The following is a 21,887-nucleotide window of genomic DNA, read 5'->3' as shown; positions in this document are numbered from 1 at the left end:
TGTAGGCTGGAGCGGGTGGTCAGGCGTTATGCCTGCGGGTCCTTGAACTTTAAATCAGCGCATCAGCGAAGGTCCAGTAACAGGCTGAGCAGGCGGTGGCGTAACGTCACTCACTCACATGACACGCCTGCTTAATTCATAAAGTGGGCGGAGCAGGCTAGTCACGTGAGTGACGTTACGCTGCCGCCCGCTCTGCCTGTTACTGGGGCTTTATTGTAAGTTAATAAAGATGCGCTGATTTAAAGTTCAAGTAAGAGTTACTGCCATAATAGTCTACTGCTGTGAGCGGCGGGGCTGGGGTTGTTATGGGGAGGGGGATCTGTGCACTGTTATGTGGAGGGGGATCTGTGGATGACAAATATAGCATAAGATGCTATGTAGTGTCATCCATAGATCCCCCCCCCCCAATAACCGTGCCATCCACAGATCCCCCCTCCCCATAACAGTGCACAGATCCCCCTCCCCATAACAGTGCCATCCACAGATTGACCCCCCCACAATAACAGTGCCACAATTTGTTTTAATATTGCTTTTGAACATAATTTTTCAAGTAAAATCATATAAACCCCCTTTTTTTTTTAAATCATTTTGGTGTTTTTCCCAATTAATCGATAAAATTATCAACAACTAATCAATTATTCAAATAATCATTAGCTGCAGCACTAATCATTTGGAATGGTTTTGTTTTACAGCTTTCACCTGCCCTTCGCAACAGATTTACAGAGATTTGGTGTCCACAAAGTAATGATCGCCTTGATCTTGTAGAAATTATCAAGCACAATCTGAATTCAGAAATGTCTCTCACCTTCTCAGATGACTATGGTGGGTGTCCATCTATAAAGTGTTCAGAACAAGCATAGTAATAAAACATTCCCCTTGTTTTGTTTTTAAAATGAAATGTACAGATAGCCATTTGGACTCTATACTATGGAGCTGTAAAACCTGCCTTCTCTTTTGGGGGGAAAAAAAGGTCCATTATCCAGTCTTAATTCATAAGTGGTCTGAAATCTGATGTCCAGTAGGTTTCATGAATTTATATACAAATACACATTATTGCAGTAAAACATTCCTATTCTAAAATATGCCACCAGTAGTTCTTAATTTCATTTTCTGCTCCCATTTGCCTTCGTAATGGCTTGCAAATATTTGTGATCACTGCGGATGAATCCCTTTATTTTATCATAAATAATACTGCCCGTTCCTTATGGCAAATCGCTTTCACATTCTGGAAATTCCTAGGTTGCCCTAGTATGAAATTCCTAGGTTGCCCTGCATCCAATGAAGGGTCATCTTGGCCTTATGTTTTTGATCAACCTTCAAACATTTCACTACAATGCATATCCTTTCAGGAATGGTGTTATCACTAAATTTTGGTAATTCTTTCTTCAGGTGCTGTTTTAGCGGATGTGATCATGGATTTTATTGAATGGTTGACAAACCAAGAATTTGGTCGTTGTTGCATTTTCAGTATTCGAGATATACTTTCCTGGGTGAACTTCATGAATGTCACTATAAAAAATGACATATCAGAGGCTCAGTATGAAGGAACTAACCTCGATACCATCACAGCTTTTATACATGCAGCTTGCCTTGTGTACATCGATGGCTTGGGATCAGGTAGGTAGGCTGGCTTTCAGGGGCATGTATACTGTAATATAAACTTTGTTTTGCAAACTTTTCTTATCCTAGGAATGTAGTCATTAATATCAATAATGCTTGTTTTATGCAAAAAAATGGTTTGTAGTAATTGTAATTCTGCTTGCTAATTAGTGATGGGAAGTTCGGATCTTTGAGCTGAATCGGTTCATTTGAATCAGCTCATTCATGAATCGGATCTTCGGTTCACTTGCAGAGTCGGCTCTCAAGTGAACCGAAGGTCAGGAGGGACTGGCTTCTGGCAAACACAGCTCTGCTGCAGTGAGCAGACTGTGATAATTGAGACTTTTAGTTAAAAGACGGACGGACTTACTTAGGGAGCCGCAGAGCAGGGAGCCTGGCAGGGACTCGGTGACTCACGGCTCTTTTTAACTCAAAAGAATCGAATGAGTCTCTGACTCATTCGATTCTTTTAACTAATAGACTCAGCCGATTCTCTGAGTCCCTGCGACTCCCCCTGTGCTGGGAGTCAGTGCTGCGGCCTCTGATTGGTTGGAGGGCGGGGCGGGGCTAGCGTCCCCTGGAGGCTCCTATTTCACTGCCTGCTGCTGCTTCTATGCTGATCTGACTGAGCCGTTTCATTCGGATCGGCTCAGTCAGAGGAACCGACTCTTCCGGATCAGTGAACTGAATCGGTTCAAAAGAACGATTCGTTCATGATCCGGACATCACTATTGCTAATCTGAAACATAGAATTACTTTCTCGCCCATTTTCCTTGGGGGACACAGACCTTGGGTATAGCTCAGCTCCCTAGGAGGCGTGACACTAAGTAAAACTGTTAAGCCCCTCCTCCATCAGCTATACCCTCAGCCTGGAGATAGAGGCTACCAGTTTTAGCTTAGTGTCCAAGGAGGCAAGACACTCCCTGCTACTGCAGGGCTGTTTTCTCCTTGTTGTAATTTTTTCTCTTGGAGGTCCTATCTGAGCCGGTCCACCATCGACCCGGGAGAATGGTCCCTGCACCCAGAGGTGTTCGAAGCCCTTTGTCTTCGCTGGGGTCGCCCCGACGTGGACCTCATGGCTTCCAAATTCAACCACAAGGTCCCCCGATACCTGGCCAGGGCACGGGACCCGAAGGCGTACGGCGCCGACGCGCTCGTCCTTCCGTGGCGCGAATTCTCCCTTCTGTACGTCTTTCCTCCTTTCCCCCTCCTGCCACGGGTTCTTCGGAGGATCGCGGCAGAGGGCGTTCCCGCGATTCTGATCGCCCCGGATTGGCCCCGCCGGTCTTGGTACGCCGACCTAATGTTGCTGTTGGCAGACGCACCGTGGCCACTGCCCTCCAGGGAAGACCTTCTCTCTCAGGGACCGATCTTCCACGAGCATTTAGGCTCGCTACGTTTGACGGCGTGGCTATTGAGACCGCCGTCTTAACGCGACGGGGTTTCTCCACGGACGTAGTCCGCACCATGATCCGTGCTCGTAAGCCCGTGTCCTCTAGGATCTACTATCGGGTTTGGAGGTCCTATCTGGGGTTCTGTGAGTCCCGGAGCATCCCACCTCTCCGGTTTTCTCTTCCCACGATCCTGTCCTTCCTCCAGTCGGGTCTGGACCTGGGGCTGAGCCTCAGTTCTCTGAAGGGACAGATTTCGGCGCTGTCTATTCTTCTCCAGCGTCCCCTGGTCCCTCTGGGGCCAATTTAAGACCTTCTTACAAGGGGTGGCTCACTCTGTACCGCCGTACCGCCCTCCAGTTCCATCCTGGGACCTGAATGTGGTGCTCTCGGCGCTCCAATCAGCCCCCTTCGAGCCTTTACGGGAGGTCTCCCCTCGCCTTCTGTCCTGCAAGGTCATCTTTCTTGTGGCCATCACATCTCTCCGACGGGTGTCGGAGTTAGCGGCTCTTTCTTGCTCCGAACCTTTCCTGATCTTCCACCAGGATAAGGTTGTGCTTCGGCCTGTCCCGTCCTTCCTGCCAAAGGTGGTCTCCGCCTTTCACATCAATGAGGACATCGTCCTTCCGTCGCTCTGTCCCTCTCCTTCCCACCCCAGAGAACGGGAACTGCACCGTCTGGATGTGGTCAGGGCGTTGAAGATTTACCTGGAGGTCACCGGATCCTTTCGGCGCACGGACTCCCTGTTTGTGGTTCCGGAGGGTTCGCGCAAGGGTTTGGCGGTCTCCAAGGTGGCTATTGCCCGTTTCATTAAACTGGCGGTGTCTGAGGCTTATCGAGCCAAGGGTAGAGCTCCGCCTTTCAGCGTCACTGCTCATTCCACCAGAGCAGTCGGGGCTTCCTGGGCGCAGAGGCATCGGGCCTCGGCTGAACAGTTGTGCAAAGCAGCCACTTGGTCCTCTCTGCACACTTTCACAAGGTTCTATAGAGTGCATACGCATGCATCAGCGGATGCTGCTTTGGGCCGCCTGGTTTTGCAGGCAGCGGTTTCCTGATGCTCCGGTGGTGGTCCGCCTTGGGTTTGTGGTCCCTCCCTTCTTGGACTGCTCTTGAACGTCCCAAGGTCTGTGTCCCCCAAGGAAAATGGGCGAGAAAAGGAGATTTTTGTATAACTTACCAGTTAAATCTCTTTCTCGCTCTTCCTTGGGGGACACAGCACCCACCCTTCTGTGTTTGGTTACGGGGTTATGGTCTGGCGCCCCGTTGGGTTGCTGGCTGGTTGTTTCCATTGTTGGTTGTTATCCTTTCACTACTTGGACACGCAACTGGTAGCCTCTATCTCCAGGCTGAGGGTATAGCTGATGGAGGAGGGGCTTAACAGTTTTACTTAGTGTCACGCCTCCTAGGGAGCTGAGCTATACCCAAGGTCTGTGTCCCCCAAGGAAGAGCGAGAAAGAGATTTAACTGGTAAGTTATACAAAAATCTCCTTTTTTCTATTACAAAATTACGTTCTTTCATGACAAAGCTGTGATTAAGCAGCTTAAAGGGGATCTGTCAGATTTGTACCTATGAAACTGGCTGACCTGTTGTATGTGCACTTGGCAGCTGAAGGCATCCGTATTGGTGCCATATTCATATGTGCCCAGCATTGCTAAGAAAAATGATGTTTTAATACATGCAAATGAGCCTCTAGGGATATTGCTGTTAAGCCTAGAGGCTATTCTCTGCAACTGCTGTGCCCTCTTGGGACAGGGTCAGGCATGGTGATGATTTCACTGCCTGGCCCGGTCAATCAAATTGCAGAGGGTGCAGCAGTTGCAGAGAGAGCAGATCCTCTCTGTGTAATGGCAGTGCCCCCGTTGCTCCTAAAGGCTCATTTACATATATTAAAACAATTTTTATCAGCAATTCGGGCAGAAATGAACATAGGATAAACACAGATGACTAAAGCTGCCAAGTGCACATGCAACAGGTCACCTAGTTTCACAGGTGCAAATCTGGTGACAGATTTTACTAACTTTAGGACTGTACAGAAAAAAAAGGGAACAAAGTCTATAATTCATAATGGGGGGCAGATTTACTAATGAAAATGCCCTAGACTTTCGGGTGGGCTGCCCAAAAGTGTTTGAAACCTGGGTAAACCATTTAAGCCTTCTACTTTAAGCTTTCATTGCATCTGTTAACTTCCTTCTTTGTAGGAACTACCTTTTGTTCCGCTGCTTCTGCAATTTCTGCCAGACAACAATGTATGCGTTTTTTATATGAGAAGCTCTCTGCTATTGTCCCAATTACTGAGGATGTGCAATTAGACCTACAAATGTATGAGAAATCTAAAAAGCGGAAGATAAATTCATTGGAAAACTTGTTTGGAATCCACCCCTTCTACATAACTAGAGGTAATTGACATGTTAAAGCTGTTGCAGTAATTTAAATATCAGGATTTTCTGGGATGTAAGAATATAGTTTAACTTCCCAACAGTCACATCAAAACTGGAAAGACCCTCCCAAAAATGCAACTTTTTTTATTGTAGATTTTGAATTCATGTCTCAAATATAGTTCAACAACACAGGTGACTGAAGTGCCTTTTCTTCCCTTTTTTTAAAGAAGATAACTGTAAGATAACTATCCGGACATGTAGAGCGGCGCCCCGGGATCTCACTGCACTTACTATTTTTCCGGGGCGCCACTCCGTTCTCCCGCTATGTCCCCCGGTATTTTTGCTGACTTGGTAACACTGGGAGGAGACTGCCCTTTTTCTCCTGGGCATTCCTTCTCCCAGGCTGTAGCGCTGTCAGCCTGAAAAAGAAGTCGTTCGACAAAAATCAAGCCCTAACACTACTCCATAGAAAGAGAAATAAAAAAGTTTATGGGTCTTAAAGCATTTTTTTTCTTTAAAAAATAAAAATAAAGTAGTAAAACATAAAAAAACTATATGTATTTGGTATCACTGTAATCCTACTGACCCAGAGAATTAAGGTATTAAGTTATTTATACCGAAAAAATGAATGCTGTAAAATTTAAACGTAAAAACGCAGTGGCAGAATTGCTGTTTTTTCCGATCTCTCTCCCAGAAAGAGTTAATAAAAGTTAATCTGAAATCTGTGTACCCCAAAATGGCGCCATTAAAAACTACAACTCTTCCTGTAAAAAAACAAGCCCTCATACTGCTATATAGATGGAAAGATAAAGTTAAAGCTTTTGGAACGCGACAATGAAAAAAGGAAACAAAACACTTGGTCAGTAAGGCCAAAAACAGGCTGGTCACTAAGGGGTTAAATAAGACCACATTCGTAGTGCTAGGTGAACAAGATCGAGAGATGCAGCCTGTTAGAAATCCGGTCAGGAGGAAAAGCTGCAGACGTTCAACTCACTTGGACCCATTTCTAAGAGCTGTAACTTAGATATAGTGGCTAGCGCCATGGTCTTGGCCTTGTTTAAAAACGTAGGTTTTTAGATTATCTGCTGCAAAGCAAGACCAAAATTGTGGCTGTAGCTTAACCCCTTCCTGACACATGACGTACTATGAAGTCATGGATGCCACTGCATTCCCGCAATTTGAAGTAATAGTATGTCACGGTGATCGGGTGGGCACCGAAGCGGTGCGTGCCCGATCACTGCAGAGGGCCCGGCAGTCCCTGGTAGCAGTGCCCCTGCTGTATCCGCCAGCATTGCTGTAAAAGCCAATGCCGGCAGATTAACCCCTTCTATACCACAGTCCACGCTGACCGCGACATAGAAGGGGTTTGTGTCGGGTGAGGGAGCCCACTCTGCTGGGGCGGGGATTCGATGTGTCAAGAGGCAGCCTGATGCCATGCAGAGGCTGCCCAATGCCTTGCACGGCATCGGGATCTGCCTTCTACGGGTACCCAGAAGATCCAGCCTTAGGCTGGGTCTCCTAGGCAACCTGTTAGTGTTCTACTCACTGTATTGTAGATGTATTATAATGCATTGCAGAGGGGATCGGACACCCAAAAGTGATCAGAAAAAAATAAAATGTTTTTAATAAAATTAATAAAGTTTTTAAAGGGAATCTGTCACCTATTTTAAGTATATAAAACCGTTAACATAGCAATGTGCAATAAAGTACCTTCATTCCAGCATGTGTCTTTTATTCAACTTTTCATTTAGATGAAAAAAGCGATTCTTCTGATATGCTAATTAAGCCTCAAGGTGCCCAGAGGGGCATTATTACTCTCCTCTAGTGCCCAATAATGCCCCCCTGCAGTGCCCAGCCCGCCTTTCTTCCAAGCCCAGCACGCCTCTTAAGAAATAAATTTACGCCCACATCCTTTCCGAACTGCGCTGCCCCCTCCACTACGTCATGTAATTTATTCACCCCACCATCCTTGCATCCTCATTTCTTGGCCTCTGAAATCCCTGCGCCTGTACTATACTCCTGGTCATGATGGCAACAGCGCTCTGATTACGTCACTGGGCTCGGCGCATGCCGAGTGACACTATTGAGGCTGTTGCCCTCAGGACCAGGAGTATCGTACAGGCGCAGGCAGTCAGCGATACTGCGGCTGCGTGGGATTTCACAGGCCAAGAAAGGAGGACGCAAGGATGGTGGGGTGAATAAATTACATGACGACGTAGTGGAGGGGGCGGCACAGTTTGGCAAGGATGTGGGAGTAAATTTATTTCTTAAGAGGCGTGCTGGGCTTGGAAGAAAGGCGGACTGGGCACTGCAGGGGGGCATTATTGGGCACTAGAGGAGAGTAATAACGCCCCTCTGGGCACCTTGAGGCTTAATTAGCATATCAGAAAAATCGCTTTTTCATCTAAATGAAAAGTTAAATAAAAGAAAGAAGACCCATGCTGGACTGAAGGTACTTTATTGCACATTGCTATGTTAACGGTTTTATATGCTCAAAATAGGTGACAGATTCCCTTCAAGTAAAAAAAAAAAGAAGAAAAAAAAGCCCCTTTCCCCTTATTTTATAATAAAAACGAAAAAAAAAAAAAATCACACATATTTGGAATTGCCGCGTCCTTAATGACCGGCTCTATAAATATCACATGATCCACCCCGTCTGATAAACACCATAAAAAAATATAAAAAAAATAACCCTAAGTTCACACCTGAGTGTTTTGCAGCGCGTTCAAACGCGCTGTAAAACGCTCAACACGTGAAAACCAATGCTTCCCTATGGCCCCGGTTCACACTTGAGTGTTTTACAGCGCGTTTGAACGCGCTATAAAACGCCCGACGCATAAACAAGTTCTTGAGCTTTTTTTGGGGCGTTTGACTGCAGTGTTGTCCAATGAGTCTATGGGCCAAAACGCGCAACAATCACACAAACGCACGTTTACTATTGCAAAAAACGCGCGACAAATACGCGCGTAAAACGCGCGTCTCAGAAACGCTCAGGTGTGAACCCAGGGGAAAAAAAAGCTATTTTTGTCACCTTAAATTACAAAAAGTGCAACACCAAGCGATCAAAAAGGTGCATTTCCCACAAAATGGTGTCAATAAAACAGTCACCTCATCCCTCAAAAAATGAGATCTTACCTAAGACAATAGAATAAAAAAGCTATGGCTCTCAGACTATGGTAACACTAAGGCTGGGTTCACACCTGAGCGTTTTACAGCGCGTTCCTACGCGCTGTAAAACGCACAACAGGCAAGAACCAATGATTCCCTATGGGAATGGTTCTCACCTGGGCGTTTTACAGCGCGTACGATCGCGCTGTAAAACGCCCGACGCTCAAACAAGTGCTTGAGCTTTTTTTTGGGCGTTTGTCGCGCGTTCCCGCACATAGAAATTCGGGAACGCACGACAATGTGTGAACGCCAGTCTCTGTATGTGCGATTGTAAACGCCCGTACAATCGCGCATACAGAGCGCTCGTTTCAGAACGCTCAGGTCTGAACCCAGCGTAAAACATCATTATTTCGGTTTAAAAAATGCTATTGTGTAAAACTTAAATAAGAAAAAGTAGACCTATTAGGTATTGCCACATCCGTAAAGATCTCTATAAAAAAAGTCACATGTCCTAATCCCTCAGGTAAACGCTGTAAAAATAAATAAATAAAAACCGCCAAAATAACCAATTTTTTGGGTCACCTTGCCCCATAAAGTGTAATAATGAATGAACAAAAAAATCATATGTACCCAAAAATGGTCCCAATAAACATCAACTCTTCCTGCAAATAAAATGAGCCCCTGCACAAGACGATCGGCAGAAAAATATAAAAAATAGGGCGTTCAGAAAATGGAGATACAAAAACATAATTTTTGTTTTCAAAAATGCTTTATTATGTAAAACTAAAACAAACATAGAAAGTAGACATATTTGATATCATTGCGCCTGTAACAACCTGTTCTATAAAAGTAGCGCATGATCTAACCTGTCAGATGAATGTTTAAAAATAAAATCTGTGCCGAAACATACATTTTTTTTGATTACCTTGCCTCACAAAAAAATTAATATAGAGCAATTAAAAAGCATATGTACCCCAAAATAGTACCAATAAAACTGGCACCTTATACCTTAGTTTCCAAAATGTGGTCACTTTTTTGAGTTTCTACTGTAGGGGTGCATCAGGGGGGCTTCAAATTGGACATGGCATCTAAAAAACAGGTCAGCTAATTCTGTCTTCCAAATACTATATGGCGTTCTTTTCCTTCTGCGCCCTGCCATGTGGCTATACAGCAGTTTACGACTACCTTTGGGGTGTTCCTGTAAACTGCTAAATCAGAGTAAAAAATATTGAGTATTGTTTGGCTGTTAACCCTTACTTTGCTACTGGAAAAAATGGATTAAAATTAAAATTCTGCCCAAAAAGTGAAATTCTGAAATTTCATCTCCATTTTCCATTAATTCTTGTGGAACACCTAAAGGGTTAACAAAGTTTGTAAAATCAGTTTTGAATACCTTTTAGGGGTGTGGTTTCTAAAATGGGGTCATTTATGGGTGGCTTCTATTATGTAAGCCCCACAAAGTGACTTCAGACATGAACTAGTACTTAAGTAGTGGGTTTTTGAAATTTTCTGAAAAATCTCAAGATTTACTTAGCCTTCTACCGTCATCAAAAATAAAATGTAATATTCAAAATGATCCAAACATGAAGTAAACATATGGGAAATGTAAAGAAATAACTATTATAGGAGGTCTCACTATCTATTATAAAAGCTGAGAAATAGAAAGTTGAACTTTTGGGACTTTTTCAAAAATGTTGGTAAATTTGGGACCATCAATAAAGTACAGTGTGTCTTGAGAAAACGATCTCAGAATGGCTTTGATAAATAAGTGTTCCTAAGCTATTACCACATAAAGTGACAAATGTCAGAGTTGCAAAAAATGCCCTGGGCAGAATAGCGAAAACTGGCCTGGGGTAGAAGGGGTTAATGACAGACCCACCTTCTGCACCTACAGCACTGAATGGTGTTTGTTCAAAACGGTATTGTGCTGGATGATCAGTGAGGAAGGAGCAGAAGAGTTAAAAATCTTAATTGCTTTTTTTTAAACTGTTTCTGCTTTTCTCACAATTATTAGTTCTTTTCAAGCTGTATTTCATAACACCTTCATTATGATTTTATTAATTTTACAGTTTTTGAATCTAGAGCTATATAAAAAGCCTGTTGGGCGTGTTATCTTTGTTTTAAGGTCCTGCATTTCATGAAGAATCTTTGACTGAATATGCACTTGATTCTGAAACCACATCAATGAATGCACAGAGGCTACTGCGAGCAATGCAACTTAACAAACCCATCTTATTAGAGGGTTCCCCAGGTGTTGGCAAGACCAGCCTTGTCACTGCTTTGGCCAAAGCTTCTGGAAATCATCTTGTTCGGATAAACCTTTCTGAGCAAACGGTATAGTTCTGTGAATATTTGCCATGTCCTAAAGATGTCAGTTGTTCACAATATTTTAACCAGGTTTGAATTACCAGTATTTCAAGAACTGGTTACAGTATATGTCAGTTTTTGGTTATGTTGCTGCTGTAGACTAATACGTTGGTCAGCATTCCTAATGTGGATGTTTTTAATATGCCACAATCTATACTTTGCATTGTCAGCTGCTGTACATTAAAGTGATGTGTACAATGTCATTTCAAGATGTTTGGTAGCTTAAAGCATCATCCCTGCAATATCTAATCCAGGGGAGCTAAGTGCCCTAGGTTCTAGATTTGTGTTATGTTTTGATGCTTTATTTTTAGGATGATTAAAAACTGACATTTACCAATGGTCATGCTACAGATTGCCCTGGCTTCTGTTCTTTGAATTGGTAGAAAGCATAGGTGTGCGCAGCCTATTGCATTAGGGTGTGCACCCTAAAGCACAAACACACACCCCGCTCGTGTATGTATGTACAGCACAGACCAAAAGTTTGGACACACCTTCTCATTCAAAGAGTTTTCTTTATTTCCATGACTATGAAAATTGTAGATTCACACTGAAGGCATCAAAACTATGGATTAACACATGTGGAATTCTATACATAACAAAAACGTATGAAACAACTGAAAATATGTCATATTCTAGGTTCTTCAAAGTAGCCACCTTTTGCTTTGATTACTGCTTTGCACACGCTTGGCATTCTCTTGATGAGCTTCAAGAGGTCACCTGAAATGGTTTTCACTTCACAGGTGTGCCCTGTCAGGTTTAATAAGTGGGATTTCTTGCCTTATAAATGGGGTTGGGACCATCAGTTGCGTTGTGGAGAAGTCAGGTGGATCCACAGCTGATAGTCCTACTGAATAGACTGTTAGAATTTGTATTATGGCAAGAAAAAAAGCAGCTAAGTAAAGAAAAACAAGTGGCCATGATTACTTTAAGGCTGCTTTCACACTAGCGTTCGGGTTTCCGTTCGTGAGCTCCGTTTGAAGGAGCTCACGAGCGGACCCGAACGCAGCCGTCCAGCCCTGATGCAGTCTGAATGGAGGCGGATCCGCTCAGACTGCATCAGTCTGGCGGCGTTCAGCCTCCGCTCCGCTCGCCTCCGCACGGACAGGCGGACAGCTGAACGCTGCTTGCAGCGTTCGGGTGTCCGCCTGGCCGTGCGGAGGCGTGCGGATCCGTCCAGACTTACAATGTAAGTCAATGGGGACGGATCCGTTTGAAGATGCCACAATGTGGCTCAATCTTCAAGCGGATCCGTCCCCCATTGACTTTACATTGAAAGTCTGGACGGATCCGTCCCAGGCTATTTTCACACTTAGCTTTTTTTAGCTAATATAATGCAGACGGATCCGTTCTGAACGGAGCCTCCGTCTGCATTATTATGGGCGGATCCGTTCAGAACGGATCCGCCCGAACGCTAGTGTGAAAGTAGCCTAAGAAATGAAGGTCAGTCCGAAAAATTGGGAAAACTTTGAAAGTGTCCCCAAGTGCAGTCACAAAAACCATCAAGCGCTACAAAGAAACTGGCTCACATGCGGACCGCCCCAGGAAAGGAAGGCCAAGAGTCACCTCTGCTGCGAAGGATAAGTTCATCCGAGTCACCAGCCTCAGAAATCGCAGGTTAACAGCAGCTCAGATTAGAGACCAGGTCAATGCCACACAGAGTTCTAGCAGCAGACACATCTCTAGAACAACTGTTAAGAGGAGACTGTGTGAATCAGGCCTTCATGGTAGAATATCTGCTAGGAAACCACTGCTAAGGACAGGCAACAAGCAGAAGAGACTTGTTTGGGCTAAAGAACACAAGGAATGGACATTAGACCAGTGGAAATCTGTGCTTTGGTCTGATGAGTCCAAATTTGAGATCTTTGGTTCCATCCACCGTGTCTTTGTGCGACGCAGAAAAGGTGAACGGATGGACTCTACATGCCTGGTTCCCACTGTAAAGCAAGGAGGAGGAGGTGTGATGGTGTGGGGGTGCTTTGCTGGTGACACTGTTAGGGATTTATTCAAAATTGAAGGCATACTGAACCAGCATGGCTACCCCAGCATCTTGCAGCGGCATGCTATTCCATCCGGTTTGCGTTTAGTTGGACCATCATTTTTGGGGACAATGACCCCAAACACACCTCCAGGCTGTATAAGGGCTTTCTCGTGCTTTTTTCCATTGGGGGACACAGACCATGGGTATAGCTTAGAGGTATTAGTAGGAGGGACACTATGCAAATGAAAGAGCTCCTCCTCCTCGGGCTATACCCCCAGACTCCACCAGGAGGAACTCAGTCTTTGCTTAGTGTCTGGTGAAGGAGGTTGACACTCTCTGATTCTACTCCTTTTTGTTATTTTTATTCTAGATGGGGACACAGGTCGGCATGGCGCCTTCCTGGTCCCCCGTGGAGTGCCCGCCGCCGTCTTTGGGACGTTGCCTGGCTGCCTCCATTTCCCCCCAAGAAGATAAGTGGATCCGGGCTCGACCTGTTAGCTCCGGCATCCCACCAGCTGCTGGGACGCCTGCTGCCTACCCTCCTCCAGAGCACTGTTCTCCTGGATTGGAGTCAGAAGTCTGAAGAGGCGCATCCCTGCTGGTCTGGACATCGAGGGAGCATGCTGAGCAGATAAGTGTTGCCCAATCCCTCCCCCTCCCTCTGTGTCTATTTGTCTGTGGCTACCTGGGTGAGCTTGAAGAAGGATCCTGATGGGGCACTTTCTTCATTTTGGCACTGGAGTACTGGCATCTCTTCCCCCTTAAACTGTGGGCTTCAGCGCTTCTCTCGTCGGGCCTTGGCTGCTGCGCTCCCTCAGCGCCCGCCGGCAGGCCGCTCCTCCACGTGGTGTTTGTTTAAATCACGCGCGCGCTTATTTCCGCGCGCGTGCGCTTATTTTCGCGCATATTTTCGCGCATATTTTCGCGCGCGCGCATATTTTCGCGCGCTTTTTTCGCGCCATAATGACGCGTTCGGGGAGGCGGAGCCTCGGCATGCCGCTCTGACTCTCCTTACACCGGAGACTCTGTTTGCTCATGACCGTGCAGCTCCTCATCACTCTACTCCGTTTTGTGCCAGGCAAGCTGGTAGCTCAGTGGTACTGCTGCTGCTGCCCCATGTCCAGGCTTTCTGAGTTCAAAGCCCCTTTCAGCCTTCAAAAATTGTTTATATTATTCTAGATGGGGACACAGGTCGGCATGGCGCCTTCCTGGTCCCCCGTGGAATGCCCGCTGCCGTCCTTGGACGCTGCCTGGCTGCCTCCATTGCCCCCCAAAGAAGACAAGTGGATCCGGGCTCGACCTGCAGCTCCGGTATCCCACCAGCTACTGGGTCTCCTGCTGCCACCCTCCACCAGAACACTGCACTCCTGGACAAGGAGTCAGAAGCCTGATGAGGTGCATCCCTGCTGGTCCTGGAGTCGAGGGAGAAGTTCTGCAGGAGAAGTTCTGCAGGAGCAGATAAGTATTACCTGCATCCCTGCCTTACCCCCCTCCTCCACCCCTCCTCCACGTCCCTGGGGGCCTGCGGTCCCTGCTTTGGCATCTGCCATGTCCAGCGCGGCCGCTAAATTGGTCTTAGTCGCCAAGGCAACCATGTCCTTTAATCCTGTGGCGCTAACGACTCCATCTCTCTCAGTGGTCCCCACAGTGGGTGACTGACTACGAAGAGGCAGCGTGAGCGGCAGCATCCCACCTCGGATGTCTCCGTCTCTCCGCCCCCCTCACCTCGCCGGTGGCGCTTGCGGACTGCTCTTCCCCCTCCCTAGGGAGAGCAATCCGAAGGAGAATTATCCGGCTCGGACGAGCCAGGTCCTTTTTGGACTATAGGGCATTTTCAAATCCTGTGACGCCAACCACCTCTCTAAGTGGTTTTCCACAGAAGACGCCCGACTACTAACAGGGAGCGTGAGCAGCAGCATCCCTCCTCGGATGGCTCTGGCTCCCCCCCCCCCCCCCTCGTCTAGAGGCGCGTTCGGGCGACTCTCCCCTCCCTTAGGGAGCGCAAGTCTGAAGGAGAATTTCCGGCTCTGATTAGGTCATGGAGCGGGACCCCTCGCCTAAGCTCTCCACCAGGGTGGCTGACTTAGTGGTGACTGTCCGAGACACCTTTATTCTCCAAGGGGATTCTCCTCCTTCCACTGGTCAGGAGTTCCCCTTTTTCCGTCCAGGCAGTCGGAGACTACCATGTTCCCGGTCCATGAGGGATTTTTCCGCGGTCATGTCCAGGGCCTGGGGTGGTCTTAATAAGGTTCTCGACCACCCAGCGCATGAATATACTTTCCTTTCCCTGCTGACGGCGAGGAGAGGTGTCTCCTCCCCCTAAGGTGGATCCTCCGAGTGGCCGGATTAGCCAATTATGTGGCCCTTCCTGTCTTAGTCAGTTCCTCTTTCCAGGATGCTGTAGACAGACGCATAGACTCTCTTCCAGGTCCTTTTTTCGCTGGCAGCGCGTCCCTGTGACCTACCTTTCACTCAGCAGGGGTAGCCAGTGCTCTCTTGGTGTGGTTACAACACCACCACCAGGAACTGGCGGTACGAGATGCGGCTACTAACACACTGGAGTTGGTTCTCCAGATGTCTCAGGCTTCTAAGATTCTTTGCGAAGCTTCTAGGGACATTGTTTCCCTCTTTGCCCGCAGGTTGGCCATCTCTGTCACTCAGCGCGAAGAGATCTGATTGAAGGTGTGGGACGCTGACGCCTCCACCAAGCGTTCCCTTGCTAATCTCCCCTTTGGGGTTTCCAGACCTTATGGGGATCAGCTGGACGAGTTCATCTCTGCATGCCTTTTGCCGTTTCTCATTTGGTAGGCCGTCGCCTGCTTCCTCCGCCGGGGGTCTCAGGTCGCCCGCAAAGAGCCCTTCCTTTGCACCAGCCTTCCCGGCACTAGAGGGCCCAGTCAGCCCGCCCTGCTGCTCCTAGGCCTATCACATGTCCCGATTGCGGAATCCCACCATCGATTCCTGCGCTTCGCCATTATGGGTCGACACTGTCAGTTTGTCGCCCTTCCTTCGGGTTGGCGACCACCCCGCGGGTCCTTGCCACGGTCCTGGACCGCTCATGGCGCTTCTTCGTACCAGGGGCATTCCTTTGCTGCCCTATCGGGACGATATCCGGATAGAGGCCCCCCTCTCTACCGCAGACCACGGACAGCGTCCGGATCACTGTTCAGACCCTGGAACGGTTCGGCTGGCTGGTAACTTTCCCAAACTCCTGCCTCTTCCCGTCCCAGAGGCTCTCCTTCCGGAGGGTGATTTTGGACACCTCGGCTGCCTAAGTATTCTACCAGCCTTCAAGTCCTCCCAGGTCCAGGGGGCAGTGTCGCATCTGCTGCGCTCCCCGTGCCTCTCCATTCGGGAATACTTGCAGGTCCTGGGTCTTATGGTAGCCTCTTTCGAGGCCTTCCATATGCCCAGTTTCACACTCGCCTGGCGCAACAGGAGATCCTTTACCTTTCAGCGGGTTCGGGCAGCTCTCCCTTGGTGGCTGTTCCCAAAGAACCTGAGGTCGGGGAGTTCCTTTCTCGCATTCTCCTGGACGATCGCCGCCACCGATGCCAGCATCCTGGGTTGGGGGGGGGGCGTTTTCCAGTCTCGCACGGTTCAAGGAATTTGGTCGGCGGCAGAGTCTCTCCTTCCAATCAACTTTCTGGAACTGAGGGCGATTTTTTCCGCTCTCTCTCTCCTATTGGACCTCTCTCCTTGCGGGCCTCCCAGTGCGGGTTCAAACGGGCAATGCCGCGGCCGTGGCCTATATCGACCATCAGGGCGGGACCCGCAGCCGGATGGTGATGCAGGAGGTGAAGAGAATTCTGACGTGGGCGGAGACGCACGTTCCGGTGTTGTCAGCAGTTTGCATTCCAGGAGTGGACAACTGGACAGCGGACTTTCTAAGCCACAACACGGTGGATCCAAGCGAGTGGTCTCTGCATCCAGAAGGGTTCGAGGAAATCTGCCACAGATGGGACCGTCCGGATGTGGACTTAATGGCGTCCGGGTTCAACAACAAGATCCCAGTGGTCCTGGCTCGCGCCCGAGATCCGGAGGCGTACGGATGGATGCGCAGGTGTCTCCGTGGCAGGACTTCAGCCTCCTCTGTTTTCCTCTCCTACCAAAGGGTCTACGCCAGTTCGAGGCGGAAGGGACTCCGACCGTTCTCATCACCCCAGAGTGGCTTCGCCGCGCGTGGTTTTTTCGGACGTGGCTCGGTTGCTGGCGGACGCCCCATGGCCTCTTCCCGACGGACGGGACCTACTGTCTCAGGGACCGTTCTTCCACCGGAATTTGCGGTCTCTTCGTTTACCGGCGTGACTGTTGAAACCGCCATCCTGATAAAGATGGGGTTCTCGGATTCAGTGGTTAGGACCATGATCAGTCCGGGGAAGTCTTCTTCCTCCCGGATTTACTATCGTACCTGGATGGCCTTCCTATCCTTTTTTGAGGGTTCGGGGTTCCCTCCCCTTCGGTTTTCCATCTTGATGGTACTGTCTTTTCTTCAGTCTGGGCTTGTGCAGGGACTGTCGCTTAGTTCCCTGTAAGGTCAGGTTTCGGCGCGGGCCGTCAGAGGTCCCTTGCTCTTAAGGGTCCGGTGGTGACCTTTCTTCGGGGGTGGCGCATTCGGTTCCCCGTATGTTCCCCCTTTGTCTCCTTGGGATCTCAATTTGGTTCTGCGCGCTCTGCAGTCGGCCCCCTTCGAGCCTTTGAGGAGGGTCTCTCTGACTGTTCTCATCTGGACTTCCTTGTGACCATAGCTTCTGATACAGCTACATAGCGTAGTGATTAAAGTTCTGGGCTATTATGCAGTGGCTGTGAGTTCACGTCCCATCACGAGCTTTTAAGTCAGACTGGTGTCGGAGCTGGCCGCTCTTTCCTGTCAGGAGCCTTTCTGGTTTTCCACCAGGATTAAGTTGTGCTCCGTCCAGTCCCCTTCTTTTTGCCCAGGGTGGTCTCTCCCTTCCGCCTTGATGAGGATCTTGTCCTGCCTTCCTTTTGTCCTTCTCCGGCTAACCCCAAGGAACGCACTCTGCATTCCCTGGATGTTGTACGGGTCCTGGAGGTGTGTCTCGCGGCTACTGCTTCCGTCCGCCGTTCTTGGCGCTCTGGATCTGCTTGGCTATTTCCGCGGCTTGTCACGCTTGTGGTGGAGTTCCCCCGGCTAGAATTGCCGTTCTCTCCATTGGGGCGGAGGGGGCTTCCTGGGCAAGACGCAGTCGTGCCTCTGCGTCTCAGCTGTGTACGGCGGCCACCTGGTCGTCCTTGCATACCTTTGCAAATTTTTGTCAGTTGCATTCACTGGCTTCGGCTGATGCGGCTTTGGCCGCAGGGTTTTGCAGGCTGTGGTTCCTGTTTGACCGTTGGGGCGTTCCTCCTGGCGGTGCTGGTATTTTTTCCCACCCCATGGACTGCTTTTGGACGTCCCATGGTCTGTGTCCCCCAATGGAAAAAAGCACGAGAAAAGGAGATTTTTGTGAAACTCACCTGTAAAATCTTTTTCTCGTCTTTTCCATTGGGGGACACAGCTCCCACCCATTATTCCTGTTGCAGGAGGGGTCTTTAGTTCAGTTTTTCTGTTTCTGGTTGGACCTTATGGCTTGGTCCGATGGTTTCCATGATTTTTTTCTTGCTCCTTCTCCTACTGCTTGTGCAACGACTGAGTTCCTCCTGGTGGAGTCTGGGGGTATAGCCCGAGGAGGAGGAGCTCTTTCATTTGCATAGTGTCCCTCCTACTAATACCTCTAAGCTATACCCATGGTCTGTGTCCCCCAATGGAAAAGACGAGAAAAAGATTTTACAGGTGAGTTTCACAAAAATCTCCTTATTTGACCATGAAGGAGAGTGATGGGGTGCTGCGCCAGATGACCTGGCCTCCACAGTTACCGGACCTGAACCCAATCGAGATGGTTTGGGGTGAGCTGGACCAAAGCATAGTGAAGGCAAAAGGGCCAACAAGTGCTAAGCATCTCTGGGAACTCCTTCAAGACGGTTGGAAGACCATTTCAGGTGACTACCTCTTGAAGCTCATCAAGAGAATGCCAAGAGTGTGCAAAGCAGTAATCAAAGCAAAAGTTGGCTACTTTGAAGAACCTAGAATATGACATATTTTCAGTAGTTTCACACTTTTTTGTTATGTATATAATCCCACCTGTGTTAATTCATAGTTTTGATGCCTTCAGTGTGAATCTACAATTTTCAGTCATGAAAATAAAGAAAACTCTTTGAATGAGAAGGTGTGTCCAAACTTTTGGTCTGTACTGTACACACACACATACATACCCTCTTCATATGTACATACAGTCCCGCACCCCCAGCAGCCTCATATCAGCCCCCAGTGCCCCCATCAGCCTAAAAAAAATAACTAAATACTTTGCATTCGTGCTCCTGGTGCCGCCGCTCCTCACCGCCTCCCACTCGGTAGTCCTCTTGTACAGTCTGCTGTGTGGACGCACACAGTGTGAGGTCACAGCGCGGACTCGCACACTGCGCTGAGGACCAGGAAGGAAGAGGTGAGTATAGCGCTTCCCGGTCTTGACAGAACCTCGAGTTGCCTTGATTAGAGTGTGCCCACGCACGCCCCATGCGCGCGCCTATGGTAGAAAGATAGTTCAGGTCATGCTTGTTCCTTTCTGATATGATACATAGTTAATATGGTTAAAAAAAGACATAAGTTCATCAAGTTCACATGGTTATAGAATGTAGAAGCCCCATGTAATGTAGATGCCCACCTTATTTTTAATCCTGCAATGAACTGGATCATTTCATTGGAGAATGGCACATTATTGGAATTCTAGTAGTCAAAGACAAGTTTAGTGGTATTTCATACATGGTTACAGGAGCTTTTAATAACCAGTTATAGTTATTATATTTGTGAAGTAAATTGTCCTATTTTGGTGTGAAAAATTTTGCAGACTAAAATCTGTAAAATGTTTTAGCCGTTAGGTGGTGCCAGTAGTTTCTTGTTTCAGTGTATACATTTTAAAAGTAATTTTACTAGACATTTCAGCTACTAACTTAATTTAATTATTTTTTTATTGAAGGATGTAACAGATTTATTTGGCACTGATCTTCCTATTGAAGGAGGAAAAGGTGGAGAATTTGCTTGGCGTGATGGACCACTTCTTTCAGCTCTAAAGGGTGGGCATTGGGTTGTACTGGATGAAGTAAGTTTTGTTACTCTAACAGCCTTTTACTATACTGCTCATATTTATCAAAATGTAAGATCTGCGATAAGTCATGCATAGTGGTATCTACTTATTTATTTTTATATTCTTTTACCAGCTTAATCTGGCATCTCAATCTGTACTGGAAGGACTCAATGCTTGCTTTGACCATCGTGCTGAGGTGTACATTCCAGAACTTGGCATGCACTTTCAGGTGCAACATGAAAAAACAAAGATATTTGGATGCCAGAACCCTTTCCGTCAAGGAGGTGGTCGAAAAGGACTTCCACGATCTTTTTTAAACAGGTTCACACAGGTTTGTTGTTTTTTATATTTACTTTTTTTTTAAATAATTTCTACTGGTCTCCAGTTACTGTTCCCATCTTCACACACAGAAAATGGCAGAAAACGCGTACTCAACCAAATCACTGGTTTTATCTTGCCGGGCAACTCTTTTAATTATTAGCATTTTGTAATATTCCACTTATAATTACCATTTATCATGCAACTGACCAAACAGAGAACTCGGTTAGCAATACATCAAAAAGGCTTCTATTAATTCAATATCACAAGTGCGTTTGTGCAAGGTAGATGTATTCCATCAAAATTCACTCTGCAGTGCTCAGTGACTAATAGTCTGGATACAGCATAATTCATGTAGAGTAGATAAAATTGAATATATACACACATACAGTGTTCACTAATATATCATACCCATTAACAATGTCAGTTATGGACAAATGACAGAACTTTCTCTCAATATAATTTGCAGAAAATATTCCTTGGGTCATATTGTATAAGGTAAAATGTACTGTGTTAAAAAAAGCTTCATTTGTTATTTTTTGTCTTTAGGTTTTTGTGGATCAGCTATCGCCATCTGACATGCAGTTCATAGCCAATTCTCTTTTTCCTACCTTGGGTGAAGAAATAATTGGAAAAATTGTGGCATTTAATAACCAGGTATGTCTTTTTTATTTTATTTTTTATTTATTTTTATGGCAGATGGTGGCAGTGCATTTAGTTTGATGCTTCAATAGGCCCATACTGCTGAATTTAGCTAATGAACTGTTGATAGGTTGGTAAACAAAATAAATTTTCTCTGATCTGCCTACTGCACTGCAAGCTATCCACTGTGGCTTTTGTCACCAAAATGATACACATTAAGCCTTGCCCTTGCTTTAGATTGACTTGGAAGTTGTGGCTGAAAGAAAATGGGGTCAGAAAGGAGGACCGTGGGAGTTCAATTTGAGAGATCTGTTTCGGTGGTGTCATCTTATGTTGCACGATCAGTCACCTGGAAGTTATGATCCATCCCAGCATGTTTTTCTGGTATACGGAGAGCGGCTGAGAGCTAAAGAGGATCGACAAAAGGTTAGTATAAGCAGTCATGAAAAATGGCTGGGTGAACCAGATGGTTTGCACAGGTTTAGACAAACCTGCTGTCCAATGTTTGCTGCTGCTATTTTTGTTAGAAGCTTCACTCATGTTCAGTCTGGTAGTCCCTACATTTTTAGGTAGCATCTTTAGAAGTGTCATCTATAAGGTTCTTTTTTTTTTTTTTTTTTCACGAAATAGAAACTGTAAAAAAAAATCTAACTTTTCTGTTACTTTTATTGTAGCTTATTTCTGTTTATCAAGAGGTGTTTGGTGAAGAAAATACTCCTTACTTGGGAAGCCGACATTTTCACATCAATCCTCAAAATCTACAGGTAAGCTGGTAGAGTAAATTTGCCACTTGATTCTTGGATTGTGCAGGTGATTGTGGCTGTTTAGACCAGGAGACGGGTATTGCAGGATACGTCCTGTTTTACTTGCCAACAGTTGTCTGTAACTTGCTGTGAGGAAAATATTTCTTGAAGAACTAGCATTTGTAAAATACATGTGCTTGTCAAGAATTATAGACTGGAACTT

General features: G+C 46.8%; 1 protein-coding gene across 1 annotated transcript in view; it reads left to right on the top strand.

The window, feature by feature from the left end:
• The window catches only part of MDN1 (midasin AAA ATPase 1), a 281,392-nt gene that overhangs the window by 122,263 nt on the left and 137,242 nt on the right, over window positions 1–21,887 (top strand). Inside the window, exons 33-41 of the mRNA XM_044289668.1 lie at window positions 693–822; window positions 1,390–1,617; window positions 5,190–5,387; window positions 10,603–10,811; window positions 19,854–19,976; window positions 20,095–20,292; window positions 20,829–20,936; window positions 21,159–21,347; window positions 21,596–21,685. Coding sequence (XP_044145603.1) covers window positions 693–822; window positions 1,390–1,617; window positions 5,190–5,387; window positions 10,603–10,811; window positions 19,854–19,976; window positions 20,095–20,292; window positions 20,829–20,936; window positions 21,159–21,347; window positions 21,596–21,685 — 1,473 coding nt within the window. The remainder of the gene's footprint in view (window positions 1–692; window positions 823–1,389; window positions 1,618–5,189; window positions 5,388–10,602; window positions 10,812–19,853; window positions 19,977–20,094; window positions 20,293–20,828; window positions 20,937–21,158; window positions 21,348–21,595; window positions 21,686–21,887) is intronic.

This window comes from Bufo gargarizans, chromosome 4, assembly GCF_014858855.1.
Source record: "Bufo gargarizans isolate SCDJY-AF-19 chromosome 4, ASM1485885v1, whole genome shotgun sequence".
NCBI classification, from domain to species: Eukaryota; Metazoa; Chordata; class Amphibia; order Anura; family Bufonidae; genus Bufo; species Bufo gargarizans.
The sequence above is the reverse complement of the archived record's forward strand: the minus strand, read 5'-3'. Positions and strand labels throughout refer to the sequence as shown.